Source organism: Cephus cinctus, unplaced genomic scaffold (assembly GCF_000341935.2).
Source record: "Cephus cinctus unplaced genomic scaffold, Ccin1 Ccin1_scaffold0515, whole genome shotgun sequence".
Taxonomy (NCBI): Eukaryota; Metazoa; Arthropoda; class Insecta; order Hymenoptera; family Cephidae; genus Cephus; species Cephus cinctus.
Genome location: NW_014333179.1, coordinates 1 through 16,397, shown reverse-complemented (window position 1 = coordinate 16,397; position 16,397 = coordinate 1). Strand labels below are relative to the sequence as shown.

At 38.0% G+C, this 16,397-nt stretch overlaps 2 protein-coding genes and 1 long non-coding RNA gene across 14 annotated transcripts in view; 2 read left to right on the top strand and 1 right to left on the bottom strand.

The window, feature by feature from the left end:
• The window catches only part of LOC107268308 (glypican-6), a 51,189-nt gene extending 38,099 nt beyond the window's left edge, over positions 1 to 13,090 (top strand). For 3 of the 8 annotated variants that reach the window (XM_015740955.2, XM_025085639.1, XM_025085640.1), the window contains 5 exons: positions 2,128 to 2,376; positions 2,491 to 2,659; positions 2,931 to 3,336; positions 3,418 to 3,587; positions 3,672 to 6,712. In XM_015740955.2, the coding sequence (XP_015596441.1) occupies positions 2,128 to 2,376; positions 2,491 to 2,659; positions 2,931 to 3,336; positions 3,418 to 3,587; positions 3,672 to 3,985 (1,308 nt within the window). In that variant the 3' untranslated portion in view covers positions 3,986 to 6,712. Of the gene's footprint in view, positions 1 to 2,127; positions 2,377 to 2,490; positions 2,660 to 2,930; positions 3,337 to 3,417; positions 3,588 to 3,671; positions 6,713 to 9,770; positions 10,019 to 10,274; positions 10,434 to 10,544; positions 10,756 to 11,983; positions 12,204 to 12,277; positions 12,839 to 12,901 lie in introns of those variants that run through there. The other 5 variants (XR_003059852.1, XR_003059848.1, XR_003059849.1 and 2 more) reach the window with 5 other exon arrangements.
• LOC107268305 (adenylate cyclase type 8) lies at positions 7,401 to 14,408 on the bottom strand. Of its 5 annotated transcripts, none has more exons than XM_015740947.2 (19): positions 14,277 to 14,405; positions 13,749 to 13,886; positions 13,444 to 13,679; positions 13,209 to 13,366; positions 12,946 to 13,138; positions 12,274 to 12,458; positions 12,005 to 12,197; positions 11,475 to 11,633; positions 11,154 to 11,383; positions 10,939 to 11,075; positions 10,561 to 10,870; positions 10,263 to 10,475; positions 10,069 to 10,166; positions 9,117 to 10,010; positions 8,800 to 9,037; positions 8,597 to 8,723; positions 8,414 to 8,520; positions 8,070 to 8,333; positions 7,401 to 7,993 (listed from the first exon to the last, which is right to left on the bottom strand). In XM_015740947.2, exons 2-19 carry the CDS (start codon positions 13,805 to 13,807, stop codon positions 7,781 to 7,783), a joined length of 4,014 nt encoding a protein of 1,337 aa, XP_015596433.1. In that variant the 5' UTR covers positions 13,808 to 13,886; positions 14,277 to 14,405; the 3' UTR covers positions 7,401 to 7,780. The 5 variants fall into 5 exon arrangements, with proteins under 5 accessions (XP_015596433.1, XP_015596430.1, XP_024941396.1 ...); XM_015740944.2 differs by having other exon boundaries at positions 8,800 to 9,049; positions 14,277 to 14,404; XM_025085628.1 differs by having other exon boundaries at positions 8,800 to 9,049; positions 13,749 to 13,883; positions 14,277 to 14,373.
• Positions 14,409 to 15,306: 898 nt separating this feature from the next.
• On the top strand, positions 15,307 to 16,384 carry LOC112494442. Its single transcript, XR_003059858.1, has 3 exons — positions 15,307 to 15,441; positions 15,535 to 15,755; positions 15,834 to 16,384. It is a non-coding gene; the product is annotated as an uncharacterized LOC112494442 (long non-coding RNA).
• Positions 16,385 to 16,397: the final 13 nt, after the last annotated feature.

Sequence of the window (16,397 nt, the reverse complement as noted above, 5' to 3'; positions counted from 1 at the left end):
GGCCGCGCCCCTTTATTGTTCGACCAAGCTCGATCTAAAAAGCTCCTCCTACCCAGTTGAATTAACGCAAGTTGAACAAGTCGGGTAGGGAGCTCTGTGGAAGCTTTTGTTCGTGTTATTAGGGAAGAGTCTCGGATAATGGACATTCTAAAGCTCAGCTACAACCTTGGTCCGTCCTATATCCATAACGTGCAGCCCAGCTACCTTTAAAGCTCCCACCTAGAGGGAGTCTCGACTGTAAATCAAATTTCCTCAACGATATGAGACTCGCAGACTCAATTTACAAAGGCAAACTTTTTTCTTTCTTTTTTGCTTCCTCACAGAGGAAGCTATGTGACGGTGAGAAATTTTGTTTTTTCGAAATCTTCATTTTCAGAATTTGTCAAACGTGTCCCAAAAGACATTTTGAGAAAATTTCCAGATATATGTGTATGTGTGTAATGGCCACCCAAAATTCAAACGTGTATAACTCGAAAACGGTGTTAGCTACAGCCCCCAAATTTTGCATATGCAGCCCTGTAATCTCTTGATCGACTATAATTTTCGTCATGATTCAAGCTGCCGCTCGGATTTTATGCCATTTTCAAATTTCCAAAAAAAAAAGGACGTTATCACTCTAGCGATCGAAAATTTTGGTGATACTAGTCTAAATAATTCTTGACAAAGAGATTTGTATCTAAAGTTGGTTGGGTGTTGCATTTGGGCCGAATCCATCGAGAAATTTTGATTTTATATTTTGAATTTTTCGAAAAATCAACTTTATCGCTGTAACTACTTCCATGAATAAAACCGCAATTCTCTGCAAGTACGAAATATCATCTAGCCGTAATACATACGAAATTTGGCGAAGATCGGCCAAGCGGATCTAATTTAGCAATTTGAAATTTCGCGGTCCGGTAGTAAATGAAGATGGAAGTCAAAGATTTAAAAAAAATGAAAATGCTTCCTCGTATAGAGACTTCGTACACTACCTACGATTCGGAGTAAGCAAATTAAAAGTTTCAACTTGCGGCTGGTTTTTTTTTTCATTACATACTTTGACTTCTCACTTTACTCCTACCGTTTCATTTCTTCCTTCTATCCTTCTTCGCCTTTCATGCATACCTGTATACTGCCACAGCTATCCGTACCTTGTACGTAAGTTCCTGTGGCTTGAATAATTTTCATTTAACTCAAAATGTTTTCCCCTCATGGTTATTTCTTGCTACCTCGTGCTAGCATGGGCAAATCACCACCAGGAGGGCTTGCGTGACGTGCCGTGCTTAATCAATGCTTTTGACGTGTAGAATCGTCCGAGTAGCTGATAAGGGTCGCTAACTGAATATACCTCGAAGCCCTTTGAAATGTACGACGGTGGCTTTTAAGCGATAACCACGTGGTCTCTTTGATCCCTTACGGAATTGAATATTCTTGGGCTCGGGCGTATTAGAAGAACTGTAAAAACGAAAGAAATAATTGAACGATATATATATATATATATATATATATATATATATATATATTGTATATATGTTATTAAAACAATATGACAAAATTTCATTATTTCACAGCTTTACGCATATCGTGTATTCAGAACGGGTATGCAAATTGTATACATCAAACAGGCACGAATCGATGATTTATCGAATAGGCTATTTTTGGCTGAGTTATAATTACTGGCAGGAGCCAACGAACCCTGCCTTCGTGTGCTTTATACCGGTTCTACTTTGCCAGGCGAAATCGATCCTCCAGACCTTCGCGAACGAGAATGCCTTATGGACGGCAAACAGTAATTCCTTGAGAAGCCATTCGTTATAATGGATCTCAAAAATGTCTTCTGGATCATTTTCAATATAGAATTCATCTTACTACCATTGCTTTATACGACTGTCATTGAAATCGTCGGAATACCTTGATATTTTAACATGAAAAATTTACTGATTTTCTATGCATGTCCGAGACTCAAAATGGCCGACAGAAAGAATTTCATTGCCCCAACGACGCTTCCTGTTATTTATTCTCACTTGCTATGGACGCTTTTCGAGGCTGTTAGCTTTATCACCGTATTTCTAATGGCTTCCTTATTTTACTTTGTATCTATCGTATTCTAGTTTGACTGTTGATTAATTTACTTCTTTCACGTTTTAGGTCGATCTGGACGAAGTCATGGAAAACTTCTTCAATACCCTGTACCAGAAAATGTTCACTGTGCTGAACAGTCAGTACCAATTTGACAGACAGTATCTTGAGTGCGTGAGCAATCACATGAAGGAGATGGCACCGTTTGGCGACGTGCCCCACAAATTGGGGGTTCAGGTGAAAAGATGCTTCGTGGCTACCAGGGCGTTCAGTCAGGCCCTGTCGATTGCTGCTGACGTCCTGAAGAATATGCAGACGGTAAGGGATGAAGTTTAGGCTCGATTTTTATCCCAAAGGACCAAACGGTTTGAGGGTTCAGAGTATGAGTAGCTGTATACGTGTTTAAAAACATGTGACTAATTATTCTTTTAGTTGGAATCGTCGCCAGAGTGCGCTGCTGCTCTCACCAGGATGACAGTTTGTCCTTCCTGCAGTGGGATCCCAGGAAACGTTTTAGCCTGTGGGGACATGTGCGCCAACGTGATGAAAGGTTGCCTGGCCCAGCACGCGGCCCTTGACTCGGAATGGAATCAATTTATTAGTAAGAGACAGATCTGTATGCCAAATAAAGTTCAGACCCTTTTTCCCTGCTAGAATTTTAAGCGTCCCAGCTGTCGTTAATCACTTGGATTAATCTCTATAACCGTTTTACACTCTTGATACTTGTTAATTCAATCAGTCCCTTCTGATGAATCTTAGAATTAATTGATATCACACTCGTTTGACCTATTGCGTAATTGGGTACTGTGAGAGAGTAGGTCCTTGATGAGTGGATGAAATACTTAAAAATGATCTCGCCTTGACATTTGCAGAAGCCTTTGACAAGATTGCTGATCGGCTCCTTGGACCCTTCAATATTGAGATGCTGGTCAGACCCATAAATCTCAAGATATCCGAGGCCATTATGAACTTTCAAGAGAACAGTCAGGAAGTCTCCAAGGGTGTCTTCTCCGCCTGTGGACGTCCTGTTCTTGGTAGACGTCGCAGGAGGAACAATCAGGAACTCGAGTTGGAGTCCCTGAAATTCGATCAGGAACCCTCGGCAGAGGACAAGACACCGACGGCTGTGATGCTTGACAAACTCGTCAAGGAAATAAGGCAGAAGGTCCGGGACTCTAGACAGTTCTGGGTCTACCTTCCTTATCAACTGTGTAACAATGGTCTGGTAGTACCACCCAGTAATACCAAGGAATGCTGGAACGGTACTCACGTGGATAAGTATGTGATACTTTTTTATTTGAAAAAATAAAATCAATTTTATCTCTTGATCATTAACAATCTCATTATCATCCTTAACAGATACATATATCCAGTATCCTCGGACGGGGAATCCCAGAATCTTAATCCGGAAGTACGTGCCTCCACGTTCAGACCGACGATAGTCAGGGAACAAATCTTTGCCCTGGCGACGATAACGAATCGTTTAAGATCGGCTTACAGTGGTCAAGACGTTGACTGGATAGACACAGGTAAAAATAACATAACGTACAAAATTACTTATGTTCATTTGCATTACATTTAAAAGTATAACTTATTGTCTACATATATTGCAGAGGAAACGTGGTACGGTTCCGGAAGTGGTTCGGGTGACGATGAAGATGACGACAGGATAACCGACGACGAGGATGGCTTCGCCGAGAAGGGTTCGGGATACGAACCTCAACCTGTACCCGAGAAGCCTTATGTACCGCCAGAAGAGATAGAACCCCCAAAGGTGAACACGGAACACAAAGTAACCAGCAACACGACCAGGACAACCGACAGCGGTGCATCAAGACAGAAAATGTCTCTGTCCAGGGCACTCACGACTTATCTCTTCCCAATAGTAGTGATGTGGTTCGGCGGTTGTTTCACGGAATGGCTGTGATCGACGACGACGTCCTCGTCGTCGGATGTCTCATGGAAGAATATGTAAATATTTTCTGATATTCCTCTACCGATCTGATCGACGAGTGCGCATCATCGTACGCGCATAGATGGCGCCATCAACGGCAACGCATGAAGAATGCCGGATATACGTAATTAAGAAAGAGTGTGCGCGAAGGAAGACTTAAACAAACAAAAAAAAAGAAAGAAGAAAAATATCGGAGTACGCGAGAAGCACGGACTGCATATATTTATTGGGTTTCTCACGTACTCCTTATGTATTTGATGAAACGCCATTGGCCAAACGCAAGGAGGTTAATTTAATGTGGAGGTACGAATGGGAGGAGAAAAAGAAGAAAAGAAAGGAAAGAATGAAGAAAATTAAATACGCGCGGAATACAATATAAACTCATATCCGGGTAGTATCTTGTGATATGCAACAAAGCTATGGTATATACCTGTGTTGCTATCATAACCTTTCAAAAGACGCGTCTAACTTGACAACAGTATACATAGTACCATACTATATATTCTATACGCGTTAGGTATATTGTTCCCTGTCGCTTTAATCTCATCTGTTAAACGGAAGTTGACATATATATTTATATATTTTCCATTCCTTCTTTTTCTTCTTTCTCGGAGTTTTACACCGAGTGTACATACGGAGCACAGGGTACCGTTGACAGTTCGCATGCCGTGATATATACTGTTTACGGCCTGTCATAGCACCTCTTGTATCCGGTATTCAAATTCAGCAACTAGGGAGTCAAATATTCCATCCTTCTGTACCGGTACCCTTTGCTAAGACGCGCTCCCCCTGCCTCCTCTCTTACCCTCCGCCCCCCTAGCTATTAGCTATTAAGTTTTTCAATAAAACGCGGAAGTACGTTCCTGGGAGTACGGAATATTGTTCTCTTTGATTAGTATATCCGGTCTTGCGATGATTGTATCATTCTCTCTTGTCTTTGATCTCTTGATACGTTGACAATCATTATTTTGTATCTTACGATCACGGTGGACATGAAAATTATACGAGGGATGCATTAAAGGCGTTGCTTCCAGGGGTGTACTTTTTTTTTTCTTTGTCGTGTCAAATAGGCGGCATTTTTTTTTTTTAGAGTCGCGACGATTACATTTAAACGGGCTCTTGTGATAAAAGCAATTTAAAATGAAACAAAGTGGGAATAATTGTGCCGCGATGCTGACGGCGTTTTCTCTCTTTTTTTTTCTTCTTTTCCTTTTCTTCAACGCGATTACACTTCGTAGGCGCGATACACGAGACAAGTACACAGGATAGTTTACAAGATATTGAAAGATGCGAATGGTTTTACTTTTAAGAAATTCGATAATTACACAGACATTTACACGGACATAAACAAATGGAGGCACGCGGCATGATATATGCTGTGTCTCAATAAATCCGGAGAAACACAAAGGCAGCGACACGAGCCGCGAGGAGAATAGACTTTTTACAAATCTAGTGAAATATTAAAAAAAAAAAAGAAAGAATATTAATAACTAATTATTTGTAATTATTATATATTAATTATTATTATATATATGAAATTAATATAAATTTAATAACAAGTTCGGGATGTTTGTCGGGGATCTTAGCTGTCTTGGCTAAAAGATTTTTGTATGTTCTCTTGCAGTCGTGATACTGTAACTGGATGTGAATTTTTCTTATAAAAAAATGAAATAATTTGAAAAAATTCCGTGGCGCGGTTGATGAAATTTAAAAAGACGAAAGCGTACAATCTTTTGCGTTTTCGGAACGCGTGCGAATTCGTTCTGAGAGTTGGTCTGGAATTTCATCGTCGCCCGATTAACGGTGCTCTTTTCGTTTCGCTCGCGTCGAGTGAAAAAATATAAGAGAAATAAATGCAAACGTAAGTAAATGAAAATAAATAAAAATAGTGATACCGTGAATAGAGAGAATCGCGAGTTATTTCTACAGGGAACAGGGTTTCGAGACGCGAACGAGAATAGCCCAAAAAATATTTAAAAAATGATAAATAAACTCTTCGTGCTCGCACGATCTCGACTTTTGGGGTGTGTGAATATTTTCGAAAAAAAAAGAATTAAATAATGTGCGAATGAATAAAATGGCCGTCGGGCAAAATACGATTCAGCGAACTCCGCTTTGTCGACGTTGTGCGTTGAGCGCGAAGAATGTTTAAATTGTAGCTCGTAAGTGAAAAATTTGTAACTTTTGAATAAGTTGACGCTCATTGCGCAAATGAGGAGAATAAGCAACAAACGATAACAAAAGCACGCATAAGAAACAAAAAGATTTATTCGTAACGTATTATTGTTAGGTGTCCCTTCCAATATGGCGCAGCGGATACGTCCTGGTGTTCTATATATGGCGGGTGTAGACGTCATAAACGCCAATTATCTCAGTAACAATAATGACGTCCCGGGAGATGAGGACGATCATCTTCCTTATTTTCTTGCTCGTCCTTCTGTGTATTCACTTATCGTCCTCGTCGGGACAGCGAGGAGGTTACGGCGTCGTTCTCAAAGTGCCCCAGTAAAGACGAAGACCACGAAGAGGTTAGAATTATAACAGTTAATAGAAGATTGAAAGACAGCGTGTAAGAGACGTTAAAAAACATTTCATAAAACAAAAGAGTATGATGAGTGCGTGCGAAGATTATGTACGAATGTTAAATGACGTTTTACGTGAATTTTCATAATAATATTCTTTAAAATGGAGTAGAATGGATACACAGTGGTAATGTTTCTTAGTTCTCCATTTTTTGTTCACATATCTCTATTGTATTCGTCGTTTGACGCTTTTCTTGTCTAAACAGAATTGTCTCCAAGCATTTTCTCAAAGAAATTGTTTCTTTCAATATAAGCTCAAACAAGAATTGGGGCTTGATTGTTCCATGAAACAATATTCTATTGAAATAGCTTTACTGACTTATCTGTCTCACATATACAGTACTTATAACTCAGTTTATGTTATGTAATAACAGTCAGAGGAAGTTTTGCTTGTGTTGTCTTGCTCGACTATTGCTAGACGACTTCAATTTTTATTTCTCCCAAATTGCTCGCACAAGGTTTGTGAACTACTATGGATTGCTACATTGCATTTTTTTTCTACACATTCTTGATAATATTATTCATTCTGTGGAAACTTTCCATTGAATGAGATCAATTGAATATTTTATCTTGTTTGTGGTTTCTTATAAATATTGTATCTTCTCTTTCTTTCTTTCCCCGAAATGTTTTGTTTTCATTGGATGATCAAAGAAAACAAATTCTGATGGTAACAAAATTCACGCCACTCCGAACGACCAATGAGAAAAACAACTTTATCGATTTCTGTCTCGTCTACAGCTTCCTCAAGTTCTTGCGAAATAACTATGACGAGACGAATATTAAATATTAGCGCTTTACTCTACGAATACTGTAATAGTACCTATATGAAATTTTATTTAATGACCAATCGTAGCGAATAAATTGATATATTTAAAGTTCACACGTAATAATTATTGCGAAGGTACGAAGACGTTGATATTTGATTTCCCTCCTGGAGAATATACAAAGAGAATTTCATCCTCTGTTGGGCTTTTTTTTATCATATTTTTCTTCTGTCCTTAAAATCCTCTTAATCGATATTCTTACATAATAACTGTATTATTCCTCTCATTATTATGAAATAATTAACACTTGCACAGCCCCTAGTGAACGAGGATTCCTATCATGTATATTTATTTTTTGATTCTCATTGTCTTTGTCATTTTCTCTCTTTTTCATCTATGGATTTTCTCCAGGAGGATGTTCCCTAGGTTCTCCTAAGTGCCCTTGTCTGTTTCCTCCTTGCTTGCACTACTCCGTAGACCACAGCAGCCAGACTTCTACAGCTACTTGTATGTCTCGCTGTACCTTCCTGGTGTATAGTACCTTTTCCAAGTACAAAGTAAGTTTCCATGGTACCTTTTCCTTTGACCTCGATCAGGCCCCTTTTTTGTGTTTGATATCCTCTGGACTCTAGAAACTGATTTAGAAAATATTAATACTTAATTAATGTTCCTTATGATAGTATGTAATTTTTTTATTGGTGCATTATTCACCCTAGCTATATCTCGTGGTACTTGAATCTTTCCCATGACACCTGTCGAGTCCATACGCGATGCCTCGTTTACTGTATTACCCCAAATATCAAAAACTGGCTTTCGTGCACCAATTACTCCTCCCACTAAAGGACCACAACTTATTCCTACTCGAAGGTCAAAGTTATTAAATGAATGTACATTGACATCCTCCAATCTCTGCCTCATTGCTACTGCGTAGTCTACTAGACGACACAGATGTTCCATATCATCTGTAGTTTTATCCTGAAAGTAGAAGCAGTATAATGAATTTTTCAATTGTCTATCAAGTATTTGCTATAAATATTAAAATTATTAACTCATACATTTTGACAGGGATTGAGTCCAGATGCAGCCATATATGTGGCTCCCACAGTCTTAATTTTCTCAATACAATGAAACCTTGTCTCATCCAGCAATTCATCGAAATCAGCTGTAAGTCAATTAATACCAGTTTACTGAATGTAAAATTACTTCAAATTATTTCATGGAACGATGAAGTCACTCACCAATTATCTCATTGAGTAGTCTAATACATTCCATTCCTTTATTCACATCTTCTGAGTAGAATTCCGTAAAATTGGGTACACTGGCAAACATAACACCCACCTTGTCACGCGATTGCGAATACAATTCCTGAAATATATGAATTCAAGTAAAGTTGAAGAAAACTAAAACTGATTACTTTTATTACATATAAAATTGCATTCACCTCCGGTGCTCTGTCCTGAGTTAAAAAATGATGAGCCACATGATCAGGCAGAATATTTTTCAATAATTGCATATTATTATGTCTGGATTCTATCATATCACCCAGTTCCCTTTCTGCTTGTTGCTTCCACAAGAAATCCAACCTGGATGTAACTTCCACTAGACGACCGTGATAGGTAACCATCACCAGGAACACTACCAGAAATATCAGCATCTGTGCCGATAAGGGTGTGTTGGTCCTGAAAATATTACTATTGAACGAATAAAAAATTGTTGGTAACAAAAGTATAAAGAATTTAATAATGATTATAAACTTACATACTCTCCTCCAGGGAATGTTCTGAGAATAATTCTGGTTTCAATACCAGGATGAGTACAGTATAGACAGCCACAATGATGCTGGCCAGGGCAGTTTTCACTAGGTAATAAAGCTTCAAAGCCGAAGCCAGTGCGATCAGACATAAGATCCAAGTAAATACAATGTACTCAGGATGAAAACAATTTCCAGTTTGACAAATGTCCAGCTGCTCGATGGGCTTCATATCTTCCTGGATTGACAAGACCTTCCTCAAAGTAATCATCCTCTGATCATCCTTACCTCGGTTCCTCGCGAACCTTCTGTAATGTCTCCTCGCAGTGGTACCGTAGTGCTTCTCGTATCTGTAAAACCGGAAGAACTCTTGCCTGGTTCGTCTCTTAGCGAGGCTCGCTTTTCCATTCACGATGTGAGTCAGCTTCACCTCGATATCCCTGGACTCTTGGGGATCACTCTTAGACCGATTCCTACTACTCTCCGTGAAGTTATCCCTGTTGATGTCTTCCCTGAGTGCAGCTGCTAGGAAACCAAGGATGAGCTCGTTTAGACTCATCGTCGTGGAGGATGTCTCTGGTTGCTCGGTCGTTGTGCCTGTTATTATTCTTGAGGATGATGTCATTATTGCTGCTCTTGGATATTTAAAGGATGTTTCCAAGGTTTTTCCTGAACAATCGCCACCTGAGGGACATGCTGTGACGATTATTAACGAGGTCGCTGCCATTAAGGATATCACACTGCAAATGAAGATCGTCCTGTGCTGCTTATTGTGGACTAGCATCGATGAGGAATGCTGAAGATACGTTGGAAGACTTTTGAATTCTTCTGCCATTACCAGGATTGAAGCTCCCACAAGGATCAACGTAGTCAAGAGTAAAGATATCAACAGTATTGTGCAGCTGTAAAGGTAATTTTTATTTTAAAAATTCAATCTCATTATCGTTTAATAATAATTACCTAGGAAGTATCACTGCTTGACAAATTGCAATGAAAAGCCAAATGACGAAGCAGCATATCATGTTGGATTTGAACATATCTTCTCGCAGCTGTCCAAACTTTTATAAGGATAAAAAAATATTCAGTACCTTTCACATAAATTATTATAGTATTAGTTACATATATATTTATTATGTATAATAATATTCCTCAACCTGTGATTCTAGACTCTCATCATTGTAACGGAGTGTCCATGCATTTATATTGGCTGATCTCATCCTTTTATTACTGGCTGATTCCAGAGCATCCGAAGCCTTTGCCAATTTCTCACTAGCTGCACTGCAAGGAGTTTTTGAATTTTTGCTTGTACCATTTTCCTCCTCCAGGTATTCAGATTCTAAATTACTCATCGAAGTAGCACTGTTTAACTAAATTGATCCAAAAAATATATTCAAAAATAATTCATTTCTTCTTATATAAATTTACATTCATTGTAGCCCTTTATAATCTTACATTCTCAAATGGAATTTCTGGTGTCCAATCAACCCCTATATCGTCCTCCAAAGAACTTGGATTACTATTTGCCGATAAGGGATTATTCAATTTAAAACTCTTCTTACTCCTATTGCCTGAATCATCCTCGCTCCAAATTTTTGGACGAGACGAATATCGTCTCCTTGATCTGAGAGGCTCTGTCTGCTTTATCAAGTAAGTCACCACATTTCTATCCTTCAAATAATTATCCCTCTCTGTACCACATCCTAGTTCTACTTCATAAACATCATTGAGACACTTCAATGTATCAGAAGATATATGAACCCTCCTACAAGTAAATATTTTTATAGAACCACCCTCATTTATAACACAACCAACAATTGTATCTGTACCAACCCTGGAATCCCACCACTTTCCAAATGATTAGCAAGCGTAACATCATAGGACCATACATCAAATTGCCATTTCCTTAAACCAAGGACTCCGCAGAGTACAGATCCACTGTGTATTCCTATTCTCATGTTGAGATCCACCTACCGAAACCAAAATTATTCTGATAGAAGAGTTAATGTCAAAAAAGACAGAGATTAAGGTACAAAAATTATAAAAACCTTTGTAGTATAACGAACATCCCTGATTGCTTTGATCATATGTAATCCCATCTCAACGCAGCAATGCGCATGATCAACTCTGGCAGTTGGCAAACCGGAAACGCAGTAGTAACAGTCACCAAGAAGTTTAATTCTTAAACAATGATTCTCAGATGACAGTCTGTCGAATCTTGCAAAGAGATCATTCAGCACTTTGACCAATTCCTGCGCACTACACTGACTGGCAAGTGCTAAAAAAAACAATACCAAGTTACCCATCAAGCCCATGAAGTAGAGGTTGATATAATTACTAGATCTAATTATTATACTCCACGTTTCTACCTGTAAATCCTTTGATGTCTGCAAACAGTATACTGACATTTTCATAGCGATGTATGTAAATCCTGTGAAATTGATTTGGCGTGAACGAAATTGTTCCACCACGTTCGGTTTCCCTGGCGATGTCGCGTATCATCTCCTTGGCGACGAAATCTGGCAGGACTGTACAGAGCGAGATATATATACTCTAGTACCTGAACATTTAGAATTAATAGAAATATATGTATACAGAATAAATCAATAGCCCATATGTAAAGAACTTTAAAGCAATCGACTGAAAATCTCTCTAGTGACCCTCTTGACACTCTAGTGACCACGTTATGGATGCTTCACTGGGTATTGTAGTCTGCACGTGGTTACCAGAGTAAATATAAACTCTTTACCTTGTCAGAAGCTTTATAAATTAACTTAGTAAAATTAGAAAGTGTAATGGTCAGTAGTTTAATGGAATCAATCTGGAACTGACGTACAGGACTGCTGCAAATTAATAAATCTTCTCTTTGTCTGTCTAGGAAAACTGAATCATCATCTACCTGATAGAAGTAACTTTTCCTGACGATTATTTTCACTCTGCGTACGCTGTCGAGTTTCCATGGATCGATGAGTCTCTAAAAAGGCCTGCCTTTGACCACGATCCGTTAAGTACTTTGTGTACATCCCTGCTAGATTAACAGCGACGTAGAGGAGCACATTGGTCGACAACATCCTAGCGACACATGCTAGTTCCTGGAGGTAATGATATTAATGAATAATGAAGTAACAATTACATTAACTTATCTTTTATTTTTATATATTCCCTTACGTAGGTTGAATTTGCCAAGAGAGTTGCTATCGCCATTGCTGTATGTGTAAGGGCTGTGCCAAATCCTGCCAGCACGCACCATCTTAATGGTAATGGTAACATGGCATAAGGGGCATACACAACGAATAATATGTACCACATTAGTCGTTGCTGACTAGAAAAATTCAGACCTGCTCCTATAAATCCTGCAAGAGTTAGATTATTAAGTGACACTTTATTTGCTTCTTTAATACTCTACCATTTTTTATGAATCAATAAATAACGTTCAATGTTATTCGCCGAAGAATTTCAGTCTGGGTATCTGGCTACTTTAGCAGTGAACATACAGAGAGACTGAGCTTGAGAAAACATTAGAAACATCCTCAAGGGAGTTTTCTATGTTTTATGTATTATTCCTGTATTTTTAGTAATTGCTATTTTCCTATCTGGGAGTAACAGGTGGCCTCCATTGGTGTAACGCGCTTCACTGGATATCGTCTGAATTTATCGATTAGAACTGTCAATGGTTTCGGTTCACTGAATAAAATAAAATTAATACTCAGGCCTTTCAACGATATTTCCAACGGTATGGAATTTTTTTATTTATTTGTCGCTGTCAAGCATGAGACTAACCTTTTCTCTTCCTCAGATTCTATAAGTGGACCGAATACACAGTTCTGACGGATACATTACCTTGTGAGTTTATTAATAACCAGGTAAAGATAGAAGCCCAGTAGAGATAATTGTTTGAGAAACATCGCCAGCAACCCAGAACACATATTATTATATTTGCTGCCATACAGCACACTGTCCAGGATAAAGACTCGATGAGACCGTCGCTGTTAGTCTCATTTCTTCTCCAGAGCCATATAGAGATTAGTGCTATCTGTAATTCTTTTAAACATAGTAACTGACCCCCATGGATTAATGATATTTTATCGATTAATAATTTCTACCTTTAAAAATAGATCAACGATGTTGAGCATTATCAAAGACTTTTGCCGCTGACGATTTGAATAATGCAGATACGACGTTTCCAGCTGTTGACTATGAAAACTATTGCTGAGCGAAGGACAAAATATTCCCTTGTAGAGAACACCCTTTTTGAAAACATCTATAATTCATGGGATAACATATTACTTTATGTTATGGTAATTTACATTATATTTATAAGTGTCAACACAGGTATACCTCTCTGCATTGGAGGTTCTTCCTCGGCTACCGGTTGTGGTGCCACAGGAACTTCCGGTTCCGTTTCTGCGTTACTCGGACCAATTTCCTTTTCCGTTCCCTTCGACTCCAGCGCTTCCGGGTCTGCGTTTAACTTTCTGTCCTCCCAAGCAGCGAGACCCTCCCGTCCAAGTCTCTCAGATGTCAATTTCTTCACCGCTTTAATCCATAATTGTTTTCTTGGTGAAATGCCCAGTCTGTGTAACATTAATATTACCATTAACATAAACAAAACAAATGATTAAGATAAAAATTTCAAAACTTACTCATTGATGCCAGTGACATCACTGTCCAGCATCATGCTCCAAGTCTGCTCTGTAATCATTATCTCTTGCTGATATCCACCCTTCCACCCTTCACATTGCCATTAAATAATGATAATACGACGTCGCTGAGAAGTGCTGCTGTAATAAACCAAGAAAAAATAAAAATATAAAAACACAAGACATCCCAGAGCATCAACACCGTTACTCAAATCTTGTATTAAAATTTAATGAAATAATAAAGTATCTAAATCAACAAGACAGCAACAATGAATGTATGTAAGTTTACAAGCTTAATAGTTTAAAACAACTTTTCTACATTAAAGTGCTGTTGAGTAACACTATGCGTACGTGACGAAAAGAAATTTATAAAAAGAACTAAACACTAAGAGACAGAGAATCAACGAATGAACTATGATCTGCGTTAAAGATCCATGAAGAGGGAGCCAGTGTGTAAAATTATTGGTACTATGTAAAGGGGGGGAGGGGGGAGGGATTCAAAAAATACAGAGATCTCAGTATCCGATTTACCTTCGTGTTGGATAGTCGTCGAGTCTGTTAGCTTGCTGGTCTTCTGAAAGCCAGAAAGGATTCTGTGACATGAGGCGCTATGCTCACCGAGAATTGACGTCACCGACATAGCTTCATCCCCTCTCGTACTCGTACTCGCAAAAAAGAAGGGGATACGTACACGATGCAATAACAAATCAATTAAGGCGTATTCCAAAATTTATTTATAAACAGCCCCGCTCTCAATATGTGGGAACTCTGTACATGTATCTACTTGTACAAATTACGTATACAATTATTTATACAGATTTGAATATACTTTCTGTTCTCCTACGCATGCGGATCTGTAGCTAGCAGATAATTTGGGTGCGCTGCACCCTACGTATTACGAAAATAGACTAATCCCTGTGAGAATTTACACGAATCCCTGGATACTCTGTATTGTATACTATAAGGAGATGTTGCAAGTTGAGGATACAATGAAGTATTTGTTATATTCTTTGTTACGCATTTATATTTATTCATTTGTTGCATAAGTTTCGAATGTGTTATCAATGACATATTTTAGGCGGGAGAGATTGAGGGCGGGGACGAAGTTTGATATCCATTCGTTGACGCCATTGGTTATGAAGTTACTTGAATCTTGATTATAATCATAAAGTAGTATGGTTTGCGGCCACGAGTGGCGCAACTGTTCCAAATCAGACGATTGCTGATTGGCAGAACGACTCGCGGGAAGAAGGAACAAATCAACTGTACAGACGAAACTGTCACTCAATACTTAACACGAAAACCGATGCCGAATATTGTCATAACCAAGAATAATTTCCTCATTTCTTCTAAGTGTTATTCATCATATTTCAATATCAGCTTGATTTACATGACTTAAGCATGCTTTTCTCCAGTTGTACTGTAATGTTTATAAGACTGAATCATTTGTGTTGAAGAAGAAATGATACCTTACAAGTTCGAAATTTTGTACTTTTTCTTTGTTTTGGAATAATTTATATTTGAAAAATTATGAATATAGGTCATAACCACGATTGAAATGAAATTTTTGAAGTAAATCAAGATGATATGGTTGTATTAAAAATTTGTACACCAAGCCAAATCCCAATTTCAATTTCTTAATTTTCCGAAATTGTTTTAAAGCACAAGTTCCAATTACTACTTGGAAATTTCAAAGGTACTCTATTCCTTCCTATCTCGTTGCCAATTAATCCCTATTCAAATATTATCTAATGAAATCTTGATATACAACTACGTTTTGTACGCATAGTTATCACGTATGACGTCTTGATGAAATAATATTAACAGCTAGAAGAATTTCACTTGACTCGACAACGTCAGTTACAGCCTCTTTCTTAATTCTTACTGAAATAATAAAGTACACGATAACTTTGACACTTGCTCTTCTTTATCACTAGGTCCGGGGATAAGATTTAAAATCGTAAATATATTTATCCAGAATATAAGCAGTTTGTTGCACAAACATATTTCGTAAGCAATTCTGAAATTTTGCTCCAATCAGTATAATTATGCGCTCATAATTATCTTCTATACTTGATTTTTCTACAGACAGTTTCTACGGCGAGTCCAGAAGTAGGATTTTGTGATCATCGCCTCCGTCGATAATGTGCATCCCGTCGTAGCCGAGTAGAACGTGATCACGAACGTATAGCTTGGGACGCAGAGGTTCTCCGCTACTCATCGCTGATTTCCAAAGTAACACTAAGAACGAGACCGGGAACTATATAACTTCTCAAGAACTATTAGGAAAGCCTATTGTTGAAACATTTTTAAGACATTTTTAAGAAAGAGCAGTGCTAACTTGACACCCACCTCAATTTTTGAAAAATGTTTCATCACTTGAGGGCACTAGGCCCTCTACGAGGGCATAAAGCCAAAAAGAAATAGGAAGTAGGAAGACATAAGAATAACAAAAATTAGTTGCACAGTAATATTGAATATTCAAAAAATTGAATAAAATTTCCAAATACTATTATTGGATCTTTATTTACTTTAAAAATTTATTCAAAATATAAAATTGAGGCTAAATCAGAATCATCTCGCAGAATATACGGAGTAGATATAAATTGACTTGAAACTGTAGAATATCAAAAATAAATTACGTTCAAATTG

What these genes read in the sequence shown, in the direction of transcription:
- LOC107268305 (XM_015740944.2), bottom strand. Translation starts at nt 13,807, where the DNA reads ATGATTACAGAGCAGACTTGGAGCATGATGCTGGACAGTGATGTCACT. An exon ending in GGAAAAGTTACTTCTATCAG is followed by an intron (nt 11,634 to 12,004) that starts GTAGATGATGAT and finishes CGCTCTGTACAG; the next exon opens with TCCTGCCAGATTTCGTCGCC. An exon ending in ATGAGAGTCTAGAATCACAG is followed by an intron (nt 10,167 to 10,262) that starts GTTGAGGAATAT and finishes TCCTTATAAAAG; the next exon opens with TTTGGACAGCTGCGAGAAGA.